General features: G+C 39.0%; 2 protein-coding genes across 2 annotated transcripts; both read right to left on the reverse strand.

Moving 5' to 3' along the window:
• Nucleotides 1–13,570: 13,570 nt before the first annotated feature.
• On the reverse strand, nt 13,571–15,661 carry LOC138040618 (uncharacterized). Its single transcript, XM_068886312.1, has one exon. The coding sequence runs from the start codon at nt 15,659–15,661 to the stop codon at nt 13,571–13,573; it is 2,091 nt and encodes a 696-aa protein (XP_068742413.1).
• A 20-nt stretch (nt 15,662–15,681) lies between these two features.
• LOC138040619 (uncharacterized) lies at nt 15,682–17,667 on the reverse strand. Its single transcript, XM_068886314.1, has one exon. It carries the CDS (start codon nt 17,665–17,667, stop codon nt 15,682–15,684), a length of 1,986 nt encoding a protein of 661 aa, XP_068742415.1.
• Nucleotides 17,668–18,058: the final 391 nt, after the last annotated feature.

Raw genomic sequence — 18,058 nt, forward strand, 5'->3', positions numbered from 1 at the left:
ATATCTTTCATAAATTTTAGAATTAAAGTAATCTTGCTTGATAAACAAAACTTATGCTCGAAGAGTACAAATTGTTTATGATTTTGAAATTTCCCGTTACGATTGGCATGGTAATCTTTTTCTTGTCACCTGTCATGGCATTGGTAACGTATCCCTTCAGTGTTGGCAGATTTAGTTTTCACTCAAAATTATCAGACAAGGGCAACTTGAGCATACACAATCGCTAACACACCTAAAGCCCTAGGCCTGTCCAATTGCAAACGGGAACTGTTTTGTGATGAAACATGTCAAAGCATTGTTGAGTGACAAAACCTCTTTAATATTGGTGTTTGGGGTTCATGGCCAAATTTATGTCAAACTACTATCAAACTCCAGATGCAAATAATTCTGGGCCACTAGATTACCCAGTGTGCTTCCCTTATCGACTTGACAAATCGTCAACACCTCAGTCAATATGGCGGAACGCGAGATATGATGGGAAAAATCATGGCGATGTGTAGCGGCCACAATCCTCATTGAAGTGTTAGTAAATGATAAAAAAGAAAAAGTAAACGAGGGAAGACTAGGAGTTGGATAAAGAGACGTGAACAGAAAGGATGCTTTAATAACTTCGTAAAGGATCTGATGATAGAACGATTTACGAAATGATGACAGAGCGTCCTCTTTATTCGCCATCCATTCTAGCGATACGCTGGCCAAGAAGATCGCAGCTGTGGGAAAGAGAATGTTCGCCACCTTGAAAACAGTGGCGAGAAACACACGCGCGTCAAATGTTGCTGTCCAAGCGCGTAAAACATCGTTAACCAAACACGAGAACAAAAGAAACGTTTTACAGTTTCAATGTTTTACTGAATGTTTGACAGCCAACTTCACCCAACTCAATAAAACACGTTAAAGCACTACCAAACAGAGTGGCCAAAAGGCTGTGGTCACCCTCGCAAGACTTCACCTGTTTGGACAGGGCTTAACGTATTTTGCATTAGGCCAATAATAAACAATTATTGGATGAGGTTTTTGTGATATCTAGAATAATAAAGGTGGAGGTAGGGGTTATCGGCTGAGGCTGATAACCCTTACCGAGACCTTGATTATTTTGGATATCACAAAAACAGAATGTAATAATTGTTTTATTATATATTGAACGAAAAAAAAAATGATCACAACTGTGACTGGAGCTGATACTGTATTTCTAAAAATATCCAAATCAGCGGCACAGAGTGCGACTGACAAAACATTCTAAGCCTTAGACAATATGTGAAAAATTGAAAAAAAGCTGGTTGAGAAAGTAAATAGCAATAAATAGGCCTAACTGACGACTTCATATTTTTGCTTCTTCACTGACGGCAAGCAACAGAAAGCGCGCGAAGTTGACATGATTACCCTTACAAATCATGCACCGCGGTCATACACGGCATGATTACCCGTGACCTTGAGTGTCCTTGACATTATTATTGTATAATTTGCAGCTTGATGGCGTCAGAGGCGCTGATTTCGAAAATTCACTCTACGCTTTCGGCCAATCAGAAAAGAAATAGTGACTTCAATGTATAATAATAACAATAATCCTCTCATTGAAGTGTCAATCTCCTTTTCCAAGAATTCAAGTGGTTGGAATTACGTTTTTTTTTTCAACGAGGGTGATAGAGGTGTGTCGTCTGATAAGCAAATTTGGAAAGCTATCTTCATAAAGTAAAATTTTACCACCTTTGGCAATGGTTTTCACTGATTTGTTGACACTGGCATCGCGCCTTTTGATAATTACTTTATAAACAGACGTGCCGATTCATATATTTGCTGCCTGTATTTTCCGCTTGTGAAAGATTTGTTAATTAAAAGCCAGAATATGTCCATTCAGTTTGATTGCACTCTCGTGAGATGACAGCCATGTTGGTGCCAAAACAGAAGAAAAATGTAGCTCACGTTTTGCATAACAATAGTGTCAAATTCCCAAAAGACTTTTCTGCTTTTGTTATTTCCACCAATATGGCTGCCGTGACTGCATAACGAGACAAACAAATCCGGCGTTAATTGAATTTTTTTGAATTTTTTTCGACTGTATTATTTTAAACAATTTTTTAAAAGGGAATTTGTAATATAAAATTTGCAAATGAAGATTGTAAAACGAACAAAAAGAGAAATTACGATTATGGTTTCTTTGAATATTATGTAAAATATGAAGCAATTGCAACTTCTTAATTACACTCGAGCTAACTTAAAGATTACACTTAGCGAACATTAACAACAAGCTCAAGCTGAATTTTGGAATTTTGATCCGACAAACTCTGTGTTACACTGATGAGGTTTTGTTGACTATAAAAGTAGACTACACTAATAACAGTGTAATAGTCATAGTTATCTGTCAGCCAAATTACAATTCTTTCATTGCACAAAGACTGAGGCCAATTCCAACTTCATTCCTCGAACTGCTACTTCCAGGCATTTTGCACTACACGTTTAGAAAGCACTTTCATGAAGTATACTTAATATTTGCAACGATAGGCTTGATTTTAGAATAACATAAGGCTGTAGTTGCCAAATTAAAAAATAATAATAATAAGTAATTGAGCCTCTGCCTAAAATTCCATCCAAAAAAGACAGTGAATGGCGACTGATACCCGTTGAGTAGTATCCCTGCAATGGGCTGCGTTTTATCCGTGAAAATTTACAATGCTGTGAGTTAATTGATGATGATTTTTCTGAATTATATTTTCTACCTAGAAACTAGATTTGAAATAAGATTTACGGTTCAGCGAATCTTAGTCGAACTTGCTTATCTACCAAAGGTAAAGGTTAAAGGCACGTTTCCATCGTTTCCATCGAACAAAAAGTGAATTTGGCTCTCCCTTTGAGGTAGGCCGTGGATGTCTAAGACTTGTTTCACAGTCGCTCCGCCAGGATCAGTGGGAGTCGTTGATGTGGTCGAGCCGCTCGCTTGCTCTCCAGGCGCTGACATTCCTGTTGTTTGGACGAAATAACCGCGCAAATTTTAATCCGCAACCAGTTTGGTATTCCACTTATCACCGCCCTCGTCGCCAAATGTCTCTTAAGCTAAACACCACAATTTACAATGCTGTGAGTTAATTGATGATGATTTTACTGAACTATATTTTCTACCTAGAACCTAGATTTGAAATATGATTTACGGTTTAACAGTTTTGTCCTCTAGTGCGACTTCGCCCTTAGTCGAACTTGCTTATCTACCAAAGTAATTGTAACAGACAAGCAAAATATCGATGACAGATTGTCGTATGTGCCTCATCTTCCAGCAGTAAATTAATGGATTCAGAGATGAATTGAGCAGCACCAAAGTCCAAAAGTAATATTTGAAATGGAATATGGTCTTGCTAGGTCCAGAGTTTATCAGAACAATTATAATGCAGATGTTAGGTAAGTAACAAACTGCGAAGACCAAGTACACGCAAAATGTGCTTCCTGCTAATTTAAAGCGCCTCGCGGCATTTGCTCTTTCTTTCCCATTCCACTCTCGAACTTGCAGCGCTTGAATTTGCTTTCGGTGCCGTCTAACTGTTAAATAGATTTTGCAATAAAGAATCGCGATGATTATGAGGCAAAGTATTTCACAAACTGCGGCATGAATTTTCAATGCTCTTGTAATTTGCTCCCGGCGCGTGAACCCCAAACCAACAGTCGAGAGAAATGCACTGACCAAGAACAATAAGATCACCACAAAAACCGCACGACTATGAGTCACAATTTCTTGATATCTGAGATGAAAAATAATTGCTAAGAATCTGTCAACTGTTAACGCCAACACACTGAGGAACGAGGCGTAGAATAAGAAATTACTAGTGACTGCAAATGCAATATTCGTGTTCTGTATAGTTGTCCTGTTTTGCGACGTTGCATTCAACAACAAAATCATACGTGCGACATATAGAGGGTGGACAATCAACCCAACACAAAGATCAGAAACAGCCAAGCTCAAGTGAAAGGCTTTTAACGGCTTTGGTAACGAAGAAGTTCGCCTTATCGCTTGAATTGTAATACTGTTCAAAATGGTCGCTGTCAAACACAGAAGAGCGTTGAAGACTCCATTAGCAATGAAAGTGAAGTAAAATTCATCGGCACGTCTGTTCATCGCCGAAATGATTCGATATGAAACGGTTGAAGCAATACCGTATTCAGGTTAGTGTTTTGGAGGTGAGGATCTCAGATTGATGTTATTCTTGGCTGTTGGAGCATGTTGGAGCAGTGGTGAATTTTTTTCCGTTGCAATCATAACATTCATCAATCAAGGACTGTACTTACATGTTCGTAGTGTCAGTAGATCGTAAAGTTTAGTCTTAGAAGCAAGAGAAAAATTGAATTGAAGATCGATTTGAATTATCTTCTGTCCTTGAGTTTCTATGAAGTGAAAACGGTAGGTTTCAAAACTTCACTATGGCTTGATAAAGAGCAAAAATAAACCGTGATAGACTACCGTATGTAAATATTGAATATCAGTATATTTTTTAATCGTTTCATATTGCATTGGAAGAATCTTGGAAAAAGCATTTTTAACCAAGTATCATGTATCATTGCCCTTTGTAACAACTGACAGCAAAAACAAACTGACGTGAAAAAAAACCGATTGCCACTCAACTTTTTTTCCGGAACTGAACAAGTTTTCACATCTTAATTGGACGTTATGTAATTGGAAAACTGCTGATAAATCGATCTCTCTGAAAGAGAAAAATCAAGTAATTTTATATGAAAAAATGGGGCTCTTTCTCAGCTACTGAATTCTTCTAATCTTAGCAATTGTCTCTACAGTCACGTGAAAAATTCAGATGGCTCCAACGAGGTTCGAACCCACGACCTCTGCTATAACTACGGTGCTTTTAAAGATTTCTTCTCGATCGATCACCTTTTTCGTAAGGGCCTGACAAGTATTTCCTTTGTCTCTTTTTTCATTAAATCTTGATTTTGTCCGCTGTTTACTCTTTAGTCAACCGCGCACTTTTTTTTTTTTTGCCGTTCACTTTATTTCCGCTATTCTTTAATTTTTTTTCTAGCTGCCCACTTTCTTTGCTGCTAATCTTTTTTTTGCTGCTGGTCTTTTTCTCTGCTGCTCTCTTTAATTTTTTATTTGCCGCTCACTTTTTTCTGACACTCCCAATTATTTTCTGTTGCTGTCTTTTTTTTTTGCTACAAAAGAATGAAACCCATAGCCATGTAGCCTGAGCTTAGCTACACTAGCTCTCACAGAGAAAAAAAAACAAGACACACACTGAAAAGTGAGGAGTAGAAACGAGCGGCGGAAAAAAGGTGAACGAAGGGTAAAAATTAACAGCAGCAAAAAAAATGAGAAGCCGGAAAAAAAGTTGGCGACGAAAAAAAAAACCGACGTTGACAAAACCAAGATTAAAAAAAGAGAGAGGAGACACTTGTCTCTTACGGAAAAGGAGAGAAGAAATAGACGTCCCTTTAAACGCACCGTATAAACCGCGGTCTGACGGTAGCTAGCTCCTACTCTACTATAAAGAGTAGTACTACACGTAACCCATAATTCCTCGATTCGCTCTGACGAAGGGCTAACGCTCGAAACGTCAGCTTCTAGAATCTCTGTACGGTGGCCAATTTACATTATCAACTCCGTTGATAAAACCAAATTTTTGTATAGTTTCATGCGCGATGCAGCCGCAAAATGGCAGGATTCCATGTCCGGAGGACAAAAATCTTTTTTTTTTTTTAACTTTCCACATTGAGTTTTTCTTCATTTTTGGACAATGTGGAGATAATTGTAAATAAAATCTGTTTCTGAAAAGAAACGTAGGGGTCACCGAACATCCAAGATCGTTAAATCCAAGCAAAGCTATAGCAATGGCCATCTGCCCTATCATTGTTCATTTTAGTACTACTTAGCGCGCGCGCTCGATGCATGACGTGGCATGTGAATTTGCGTGCGCTGTAAGGATGCGCAGTAGCAATGGGCGCGAACGTCCATAATTTGATTTGGTTTGATTTGGTCCGAGGTCGCGCTCGGTCGACCGGAGGGCCAATATTCTCCAGTACGGTCCCGAGCAGTTAGGTTTGTAAGTTGTTTTATCATATGGCCCCGTACGGCCCCGCGCGCGCTTTCATTGTAAAACTATTTGGAAAATCCCCGTATGAGGGCTGTATGCATTAGGGAGAGCTGCCAGGGCCGGTAAAAGCCGTACGGCCCTGCTAGGACTAACGTACTGCTCCGTGCGATGTGATTTTAGAGGATTTCGTCGCTTTTAAACATCCAAGTTATTTACAGTCAGAAAAGCAAATGAGGAACATATTAGATAAATTTTCTTGGCCAATTTTTATTACTTATTTTGTCCAAACGTCATATTCTGATTGCTCATGAATAGTGTAAAGAACCCATATGATAAAATGCTTATTGACTGAGTTTAGGTGGGGCCAGACAGCAAAATATTTGACCCTCGGTAATGACGCCTTGACCTCGGGCCAAATATCTTCCCGTCCGGCCTTCCCACTTAGTCAATAGGTACACATTATCATATGACCCGTGCGCTCTTTCAATGCAAAACTATTGAGAAAATCCCCGTATGAGGGCCGTACGCGATCGCGCGCACAAGGCCGTACGGCATGACCTCGAGCCAAATATTCTCCCGTCCGGCCCTCCCCCTCAGTCAATAAGTACATAATCCCGGCCGAAAACTAGCCAATCAGAGGGCTCCATTTAGCCTGAGAATTTCTTACCAAATAATGGTTTACTTTATTTTGTCATATGTGGCTTCCTGAATTTAATAACTTCAGTTTCTAGCATAGTTAATAGAGGGGAATACAATACAATACTTTATTTCAAAATAACATACAAATACATAGTTATTGAGAAAAAGGAAACCCAGAGGTTAGCCTTATATCAAGGGTCTCCTAAAGAAAAGAGGTCATTTGAAGTCACTATAAAAAAACTACTTAATAGAAATATGAAAAAATCAGATAAGAAACAGATAATTATCATTTATAAATATAAAACGGCCGTTCAATAAATATTCATATGATTCTTCAGTCTTAATTTAAACTTACTAACGTTAGGGCTATCGTTAGGGAATGGTTATGAAACCCGACAAATTTCTTTGTTGCAGTTTTTTGTTCTCTTTTTTAGCCTTGACCGTGTACTGCGGAACTAACCAATATAAACGTGTTGGTTATGTAATTCATGCATAGTGTATGAGCGCAAAACAAAAGATTGTGCATGGTCGTGGACTTTCCAACCTAAATCTTGGCATCTTTGTTTGCTCCTCTGATGTTTGCCGAGCTTTCAAACCACTCCCCTCTATTACAGTGAGGACACTCGAACCATGAACACTTGATACTTTTTTGTACATTTTTTTAGTGACTATAGAATGTGGGCTTGTCGTTTTGACAAGAGTATTTAATGTTTTTACACTTACAAAATGTTATACATGTAACACTATACATCATAAGAAGTTCCTTCATTTCTTTGTCGTCAAAAAAAACAATGTACACAAAAATGTCAAGTGTTCACGGTTCGAGTATCCTTACTGTAACTATGTGTCTAGTTATTTCCATTGTATCTATTATAAAAAAACATTCTTGTGCATGAAAGGGTAAAATAAAGTTGGTGTTGCTGTTGTTTTATATTTCCTTCAGTGTTGTTTGCTACTGATAATCATGATTCATTTGAATGATTTTATGAGTTCGGTGACACTGTTTTTTGACGAATTGTCTCGTTGAGTCATAACATCTTACCTATATCCCAACCTTAGATTAAGTGCGCCGACAAACAAACACATTTTGTATCATATTTTTAACAACGTGTCTTACGTTTCTCATCTTCCAGCAGTAAATTAATGGATTCAAAGAAGAATTGAGCAACACCAAAGTCCAAAAGTAAGGAACTAAATATGATATACTGACGCTAGGTCTATGGATAATGGCGACAATATTAATACAGATGTTAGGTAAATAACAAGCGAGAAAGACCAAGTAGACGAAGAATGTGCTTCCCACGGATTTGAAACGCCTCGCGGCATTTGCTGTTTTCTTCCCATTTTCTGCAGCCAATGGAAGGACTTGCAGCGCTCGAATTTCATTTCTGTGGCGTCGGACAGTTAAATAAATCTTGCAATAAAGTATTGCGATAATTGTAATACAAAGTATCTCAGAAATGACTTGAATTTTCAATGTCGTCGTAATTTGCTTCGGCGTAAACGAAAAACCCACAGACGAGAGAAATGCACTTATGACAAACAATGAGATAACCACAACAATCGCGCGATTATGAGTTACGATGTCTTGATATCTCAGGTGAAAAAGAATTGCTAAGAATCTGTCAACTGTTAGAGCCAACAAACTAAAGAATGAAGCATAAAATAAGAAATTACCGATTCCAGCTAATGCGATGGTCAGGTTTTGTTCATGAAGTGTCCAGTTTTTCTGTTCGTGGTCTTTCAAAAATAGCAGCGATAGTGTAACGTGTAAAGGGTGAACAATCAGTCCAACACAAAGATCAGAAACAGCCAGGCTCAGAAGCAAAGTTTTTAAAGGCTTGGCTAACGACGGAGTTCTTCTTACTGCATGAATTGTGATGCTGTTTAAAATGATGGCTGTGAAACAGAGAAGAGCATTGAATACTCCATTGGCAATGTGCGTAGAATAAAATTCTCCAGATTGACCGATCATTGTATTCTAAAACGTTCCAACAGAACGTAAGACGTCTTTACAGTTATTTTCTGCAAAGAGATTTTCTATAGATGTTTAAAAGAAAGCTAAGTGGATTCTCGAATTCTTTCTTCCTCGCATGAATGAAACAGTGGTTAAGCCGTCATGTCCCATAGCTCACTGATTTTGTTATCATATTGGAGTTGCCAATATCACTAGTTTCCGTCTCTTGATCACTTAGTCGGTCCCATGCACAATGAGTCTCCATTGTCTAGGCGAATTAAATATTGAACAGCTCATTTGAAAGCAGAAATTCCGGGTTCCTGCGATACAAAATTTCTTCAGTTACGGCTCGCAAAGTAAGAATGATCCGAAAAACTAGTGACTAAAAATTAGTCTGATTCGGGCGACCTCGTTTAAATGTAGTAACTGTTAAGATTCAAACACAGCAAGTCATTACAGCTGCTACTATTTGAGCCAACTTGATTATCCAAATTGGAGATTTCCTTTCCTCTTTGCCTTCAGGCTACAACTAACGTATTAATTACCAAAAAATAATTAATTACTGAATAACGAAAGAAATTCGAACACCTTAAATTTAGGGGCACCCAACGTCAATTTTCGGAAAATATCTGTTCGGAAGACGATTTGAGATCTAGTATTTTCGGAACATTTGCTGTAAACGTTTTTGCTTGCCTACCTGTCCTTGGATTTTCGAACATATAAAAGATGATTCGCCATTTTTAACGGATTTTTACCCTAAAAAGCTCACCTAGAATTTTCGGGAGCCTTTTTTCTGGCTGAAATTTTCAAAAAGGTAAGTTTTGATCCCTATAATTTTCGAATCACTAGACTTTCAACTAGGAAATCCGAACAGATAAAAAAGTTTTAGGGGATAAAAATATACCTACATCTACCGTTTAAATACTAAAATACGTGTAACAATGCTATGTCTGAGTGGTTTTGAACTATATTGGATGCCCCTGTAAATTGGATGGTGAAATTTGACACAAACAACGAGTGAATACATAATTCTTATATTTTAAATTGTATTATAACTTCCTTTTATTTTACATAGGGAGCGTCCTTGATAGGGATAACCTCTGATGTTTCCTTTTATGTATCTTTTACATAATAAAACATAATTTTATTTTATTTGAATCAGTACAACCCCGCACAAAGCACTTTCTATGTCGTGAGCTGTTTATTACACATAAGACGAGAATTTTCATTGAAATAGTTTTCTGAACGCAAATTTAGGGCGCGTTCGATTGACCCTATTCCGGAATAAGAATACGTGGATTGATGATTAAAACGGTATGTTTGGCACGTTTTGAAGCAGCAAGGATAACAAAAATATGTTTAAAATAGCATTTTAGCAGATGTTTGACAATTTTAATGTGAATTTCCGTAAAAACGAACGATTTCTAGCTTATGTTACATGTGTTCCTATTCCGGAATACGGTCAATCAAACGTGCCCTTAATTTAATTCAATAACGTGCGATTTGCACGAGTTGCACGAGATGCACGAGATCCATGCACGAGTAATTGGCTTGGAAAGCCCTTAACGCTATCGTTGATTGGTTATACTTCCACTCGTGAAAGAGCTGTACGCCATTCTGATTGGCTGTATAGGCTTTTTTCACATGTAAGAAAAACGCGTATAGATTTGTACAAATGAGCTTTATGGAATAAAATTCTCATGTTATTTGTAATAAAATGGATTACAGTATGGTTAGTTCAAGTGCCTCATGGCTTGTTTCAAGATAAAATACAAGAGTATTCCGTCGGATCGGTTACGTAACATTTCCACCGCCAAACTGAACTATGTACCTATTTTTAAATTGTTACAAACTGTAAACTATATTCGCCAACCTGTGTTGAACAGTCAATTAAAATTTTGGTATGAGTATATTTGCCCTTTGTTTGATAGCCGTGGGTTTTTTCAATATATAAATAACTCGTCTGAGCGTATTTGATCACTGTAATTTACCGCGAACATGAGTCAGCAATAGATCAACTCGGATTTGACAGACGCCGGGATCTATATTGGGTGCCCCTGTAAATTGGATGGTGAAATTCTCTTTTTGCCAGATATTCTGAAGTTAAGCTTATTTTTTTCAGCTTAATGTAGTGAACACACTTACAAATTTAAAACCTTCAGCTGTTGTCATTCAGTGATGCTAACACCAACAAATGAAAAGGGGGGTTTTATATAGTTTACGTCATAGAAAGTGCGGCGTACGGTGTCTTATTCACGAGCTGTTTGTGTCAAAAACCCTCACTCGCACGTGCCTCGCTCGTTCGGGTTTTTGACACAAACAACTCGTGAATAAGACCCCGTGCAAAGCATTTTTTATGTCGTGAGCTGTTTATTACACATTTTTCAGTGGGTGCGCTCTATCCACTGTATGAACAACTTTAAAAAAAGTTGTACTTGTCAATTTTGCGTACAAGTTTGTCAACTGATCAAAGTTAATAAAATTATTAAAGCTCTCATGGCTTTTCTCAAGATAAAAATACATTTCCACCGTCAAACTGAACTTTGTACATATTTAATTGTTCCAAACTGTAAACTATATTCGCCAACATGAGTTGAACAGTGAACTAAAATGTTGGTATGAGTATATTTGCCCTTTGTTCGATAGCAGGTTTTTTTTTTTCAATATATTAGAAAGGAGAAAGACATGACTCGGAAATAGCCTATTTTCCTTGTCAATGGAGAACCTCGGGGGTTGGGGAAGAAGTCCTCGGATCATTACAGCCGCCGTGCAAAGTCCCCTACGAGAATTTAACTAAATAAATATATCAAAAGTGGCCTATGTAACTCTCCTGTCGAAAAATACATTATCTACATACGGTGGGTAAAGAAATGAATGAGGCGGCATTTATCATAAGCCCTTTAAGAATTTTAAAGGCCTTAAAAGGTGAGCATCTTTTAGTGACTTTAAGAGTCGAGCATTCCAGGGACCTTGAAAGTCAAGCATTGTGAGACCTTAAAAATTGAGCCTTTTAGTGACCTCAAAAGTCGAGCTTTTTAGAGACCTTTAAAGTCGAGCTTTTTAGTGTCCTGAAAAGTCGAGCTTTTTAGAAACCTTGCAAGTCGAGCTTTCAAGAGAGTTTAAAAGTCGAGCTTTTTAGAGACCTTAACAAGCGCGAGCACAAGCGCAGGCCCAAGCATAATAAGCTTAGGCTAGCAAAAACGAACGTCGACATATAAGCATCAAAATCAATCCCGGCATCCGTCATTTTTTTCTAATGCTCAGGCAGAGGGAATCTGGAACGAATGCTTTAATTGGCCAGACGTTTCAAATTTCCCGGTTGCACTTTATGCTGCGTTTCGTTTTCACACTATGCAACCGAACGCAAGCATATTAAGCGCAAGCACAAGGAAAAGGGAAAAACTTGGATGCTTGTGATTATTCTTGCCTCAAACTCCTTTTCACAATTTCCTTTTCACTCGGGCTTGTGTTTGCGTCACAAGTGAAAACCAGGCTTAATTAAGCACCGGATGCATCAGGGGCACCCAACGATAATATAGTTCAAAACCACTTAAACATAGCATTGTTAAACGTATTTTAGTATTTAAACGGTAGATATAGGTGTATTTTTATCCCCTAAAACTTTTTCATCTGATCGGATTCCCTAGCGAAAGTCTAGTGATCCGAAAATTATAGCGATCAAAACTTACCTTTTCGAAAATTTCAGCCAGAAAAAAGGGTCCCGAAAATTCTAGGTGACCTTTTAGGGTAAAAATCCGTTTAAAATGGGCAATTATAACATGCTATAGATGTTCGAAAATCCTAGGACAGGCAGGGAAGCAAGGAAGTTTACAACAAATTTTCCGAAAATTCTAGATCTCAAATCGTCTTCCGAACAGATATTTTCCGAAAATTGGCGTTGGGTGCTCGTGGTGCATGTTTCATGTTTCGTGTTTCAGCGTCTTCAGTAATTGCGTTGATTTGGTTTTAGAGCAATTGAAACACCGTAAAGAAAGTAAATTAAGAAGACAATTTAAAGAGATTGTTTTTAAGGCTACCGTAATTTAAATCGTATAATCTTGGTCGTAAAGTTTCCTGAAAATACTCTTAAAAATACTGTGCAGCCGGACTGCCACATAAACGATTTAATTTCTCTCATTGTAAACGAGGGTTACAATAAAATGGTGAAATCGAAGAGCTCTATGCACGACCTTTGTAAGCGACATTTTTTCCGATTTTTGGCTAATTTGACGATTTGCCCATTTGCGGGTTATATAATGTGCAGGTCGCGCGCAAAAATTTAAAAGAGATTGAGATTCTGTTTTTGTCCAATTGCCTTTACATTTTGCACACAGGCAGCAACAATTTTTTCAAGAAGTTACTCCCACCGTTATTGGTTGGAATATAGCAACTCTATTCCCTCTATATGTAGAAATTTCATTAAGGCTCGACTTTTAAGGTCTTTAAAAAGCTCGATTATTAAGGTCTGTAAAAAGCTGGACTTTTAACGTCTCTAAAAAGTTTGACTTTTAAGGTCTCTAAAAAGCTGGACTTTTAAGGTTTCTAAAAAGCTTGACTTTTAAGGTCTCTAGAAAGCTCGACTTTTAAGGTTTCTAAAAGGCTCGACTTTTAAGGTTTCTAAAAAGCTTGACTCTTAAGGTCTCCTAAAAGCTCGATTTTTAAGGTCTCAAAAATGCTTGACTTTCAAAGTCACTAAAAAATGCTCGACTTTTAAGGCCCTTAAAATTCTTAAAGGGCTTATTTTCGGAGATATCAATCAGACTGAAGTGTTTATGATCTTGTGTTTATTCCATTCAGAGAAGGCTTTTTGTATCTGATTAGTGACGTACATAATGTGACTAATTGTACGTAGATAATTTACGTTTAATGTACTGATTTCATTACACTTTCCCGAGCCAGCAATATAATGTCGATTATAGAGATTTACAAAATTGTAAGGTAGTAGTATTTAAAGTTCATTAAGTCTAGAGAGTTCCTTTATTTTCAGTGCAGCTCGTTGAGCACTAGCTCGTTGAGTTCGTTTTTCGCTTGTCGACCTTATTTCTTCAGGGTTCTTAAATTTCTCTTTAGAGTCTTGCAGGTTATCTTCCTCGGATAACACTTCAAGAGGGTAAAGCTTCTCAATAGGTCTCGAGATTAGGTTTCCCTTTGCTGTTCTTAGAGTGACAGAGCGCACCAACTCATCCTTCCCCTGATGTAGTTGAATGATGACTCCGAGTTTCCACTGATTTCGCGGTGTTTCGTCATGTATCAAGACAACCTTACCTCGAGCCACTCGCTCTCCCGATATGTTTTTGTTCTTCTGCGATGAATGTTGTTCCCTGAGACCGGTTAAGTATTCCCTTTGCCATTGTTTCCAGAAAGCTTGCATTATTTTCTGGTAGTATTTCGCTCGTCTTGTTAAATCTTTGGCCGAATCCTGAGGGATGTAGTTGGAGTCTTCTTCTGTATCCGGTAGTGTTAGAAGTCTGTGTCCGCAGAGGAAATGGGATGGGGTAAGAGGTGGACCGTCATTGATGTCTGTATATGGATAAGTAAGTGGGCGACTATTAAGTGTGGCTTCGATTTCTGTAAGTATGGTTTGTAATTCTATAGCGTTCAGAGACGTGTTTCTAATCATTTTTTTCAGCCTTCTTTTGACTAGTCCTATTAGTCGCTCATAGAAGCCTCCCCACCAGGGCGCTCTTTCTGTTATAAATTTCCATTTGATGCCATGGTTAGCGAGGAACCTTTGAGACTCGGCTGCTTCTATCACTTGTGTTTTGAGGGCCTGTAGATCTTGTGAACCTGCTTTAAATGTTTTCGCGTTATCTGAAATTATGCATTCTGGAATCCCTCTTCTACTTGCAAATCTTTTGAAGGCTCTCAAAAATGCACTGGCTGTTTGATCCTCCACTAACTCAAGATGTACTGCTCGTATTGCTGTGCAGGTGAATAGGCAGATGTAGACTTTTGCAACTTCTTTGTTAACGTTACGTACGTATAATGGTCCGGCATAGTCAATTCCCGTTACTTGAAAGGGTTGGGACCCTGTGACCCTTATATCTGGTAATGGAGGAGAGTGAACTGAGCGAAATGGTGGTCCTTCTACTTTTCTACAGGTCACACACTTTCTTATTTCCGTTTTTACCAGCTGTCTGCCTTTCGGTATCCAATACGACTGTCTGAGTTCCGTTAAGGTTTCACGTACGCCACCGTGCAAAACTACGCAGTGAGTTGCTCTAACAATAAGAGTTGACAAGTAACTCTCCTTTGGTATCAATGTGGGAAACTTGGTGTTGTGTGGTAGTTGTGCGTATTGCAGTCGTCCGCGACATCGTATCAAGCCATCTACATCTAAATAGAGGCCAAGCTGGTGTATTATTGCTGGCCGTTTGCCTTTAGCTTTGTCTTTGATTTGCGATAGGATGTCTCCATAGTAGAATTGTTGTACAGATTGGAGTAGAACGATGCGAGCGTGTTTCATGTCTATGGCAGTAACTGTATTAGACTTCGTTTTCTTTCTCAATTTTGCGGTGAAATGGATGACGAGCGCGGTAACTCGTAGTGTCTTGTTTAAGGTACTGTATTTGTTAATATCGATGACGTTCAATAAATTTGTGCTCGTTTGTGGGCTTGCGAGATTAACGCTTATTGATTGGCTCTCTGTGTAATTTTCTGTGCTGTCTGGTAACTGGTTTTCAGTGATTGATGGCCATTCCTGTGTTGGCTTCATAAGCCATGGAGGCCCTTGGTTCCAATACTGCTGTTTAGATATAAAAGCTCTAGCGTTCATTCCCCTGGTAATGAGGTCTGCAGGGTTGGATGTGGTCGGGCAGTACTTCCACGTATTCTGCGAGGTGATGTCTCTAATCAGTTGTACTCGATGTTGGATAAACTGTTGTCGTAGAGGCTTTGATGAAGATATCCATGATAACACAATTTGTGAGTCACTCCACAATATAATTTGACATGAGTAGAACTTTGGAAGTATGGTATTTGACAGGTATTTAGATAATTCTGCTCCGAGCACTGCTGCAAGTAGTTCCAATCGTGGCATTGTTTGTGGTTTTATGGGTGCTACTTTGCTTTTGACATTACGAATGTGCATTTTGTCCCACCTTTGGGGGTGGTTCCTCTCAAATAGGCCACCGCTCCGTATGCTAGTTGGCTACTGTCACAGAACACGTGTAGTTGAACTTCACTGCCAACATTATTGAAGTATTGTCTGGGTATTTCTAGTGGGGTCAGAGTTTGGAGTTCATCCAGCCATCTGACCCAGTTCTCCTTAAAGCTATCAGGAAGTTCTTTGTCCCATGGTAGGTTGTGTTTCCAAAGTTCCTGCATCATTGTTTTCGCTTTTACTGTCACTGGTTCCACAAATCCCAAGGGGTCGTATAGTTTTGAAGATAAGCTTAATACTGATCTTTTGGAGATTTTGTCTATGCTGTTGATTTCCTTGATAAGTTTTGTTAATGATAGTGACAGAGTATCTGTCTTTGTGTTCCAATTGAGTCCTAGTACTTTGACCATTGGTTCTGCGTGTACGCCGTCATCATGAGCTTGGCGGTTTAAAGTAGGAGAGTTGCTGGTCCATTGTCGTAAATTCATACCCGCCTTTTGGAAGCAGTTTCTTGATGATGTGTAATACTCTAAGGCTTCAGCTATAGTGTTCGTTCCCGTAAGGACGTTGTCCATGTAAATCGAACGTTGTAAGTCTACTGATATCCAGTCGTTTTGCTTGATGAGGTGATGCTGTATTGTGGCATTCAGTAAGTATGGGGACGGCGCGGCTCCGAAAAGTACTCGACAGAATCTGTAGACGACCAAATTGTCTGGATTATTCGCAGATTTGGCCACATCTTTGAGCCAAAGGAATCTCGTAGCATCCCTGTCTTGAGTGTTGAGTTCTATTTGTAGGAACGCCTTTTCGATATCTGCCGTGAAGGCTATTTTGTGTGATCTGAAGGTGAGTATCATATTTTGTAGTCTTTGTATGAGGTTAGGCCCTGTATGAAGGCAATCGTTGAGGCTTAATGCCTTTGATGATATTTTTGCTGAAGCGTAGTATGCGATTCTCATAGCGGTTGTGCTGCTTTCCTTGAAGACTGGAAAATGGGGTATGTAGTGTATGACTCCTTCATGTATGTTCGGGTCGAGGACTTGTTCTATGAATCCCTTCTTGAGTTGATCGATCAGTTGTTCGTTGTATTTATAAATAAGCTCTGGATGTTTTCCTTTTAGGGTTTGCTGCAGGTGGATCAGTCTTTTTCTCGTCAATGTGAGGTTTGTTGGTAGGTTTTGCTTGTTGTCCTTCCATGGGAGTCTTACAGTATATCTGCCGGTAACTTTGTTGAATTCAATGGTGTCTTGAAAATGTTTCTGGACGTCTGTTACCTCAGGGGCGTTGCATTCATCTGGGAGTTTATTTATTTCCCAGAACTTAGTGAGAGTTTCGTTGAGGTGTTCGTTTCTTGTGGGCTGTGCACCAACCATTTGACATAATGTGCTGAGTGTAGTTTCCGTACTGGATTCGTTGTTGGGTACCGGTCCTGAGAGAAGCCATCCAAACTTGCTTTGTGTGGCCATCCATCTCTCATCTTGTGATTTCTTTGTGTTTCCCTCAATGATCTGGGCGTAGTGGTCGTTTCCTATGAGTATATCTATTGTGCGATCACCTTCCGCGGTTAGTGGATCGGCTAAAGCGAGAGCTTTGAATTCAACAGGAATTTCCGTATGTTGGGTGCTTGAGAGTGGTGGGCAGATGATGGGCGTGACCAAGGCTGTTATCTTGACATCTTTATTTACCGCGTTTAAGGTAAGTGTTACGACTTCGTAGGATTTCGGAGTACCTCTAGTTGAACCAAATGTGGTTACTTCTAGTGTGTCGTTTTGAACTGCTTTCAACTGCAGCTTATTCCTCAGGCATTGCGTAATGAATGTCTTCTGTGATCCGGTATCGATAAGGATGCGCGCTTGGCATCTCGTAGCTGGTCCGCTTGCTGTGACCAGCGCAGTTTGCATTAGTGTATTTGTATGTGACGTTGTACTTGTCAACGTTGGCATTGTGGAGGTGACGATTTTGTTGCTTTGTGGCTCTTCTTGTTTTTCATGTTTTTTGCTTGAATCTCGATTAGGCTCACGTGGTGCACAGATCGACGTATGGTGTTTTAGTCCGCAATTTAGACATCGTCCTTTTGAGCGACATTGATATCTTGTGTGGCCTGATCGGAGGCAGTTAAGGCATTTATTTTTCTGCATCAATATGGTTCGTCTCTCTTTTGTTGTTTTTACTTTCGAGCATTTGTCGTGACGATGTTTACCGTCACAATATATGCATGGTTTTGGCTCAAATGTTCCATTCGTATTGAAGCTTTTTGGTGGTGGGTGTATTACGCGCGGTTGAGTGTTTGTGAGTAAGGCGCCAACTGGGGGTACGAGAACGTCGTAAACGTCT

This window comes from Montipora capricornis, chromosome 3 (assembly GCF_036669925.1).
Source record: "Montipora capricornis isolate CH-2021 chromosome 3, ASM3666992v2, whole genome shotgun sequence".
In the NCBI taxonomy this organism is placed as follows: Eukaryota; Metazoa; Cnidaria; class Anthozoa; order Scleractinia; family Acroporidae; genus Montipora; species Montipora capricornis.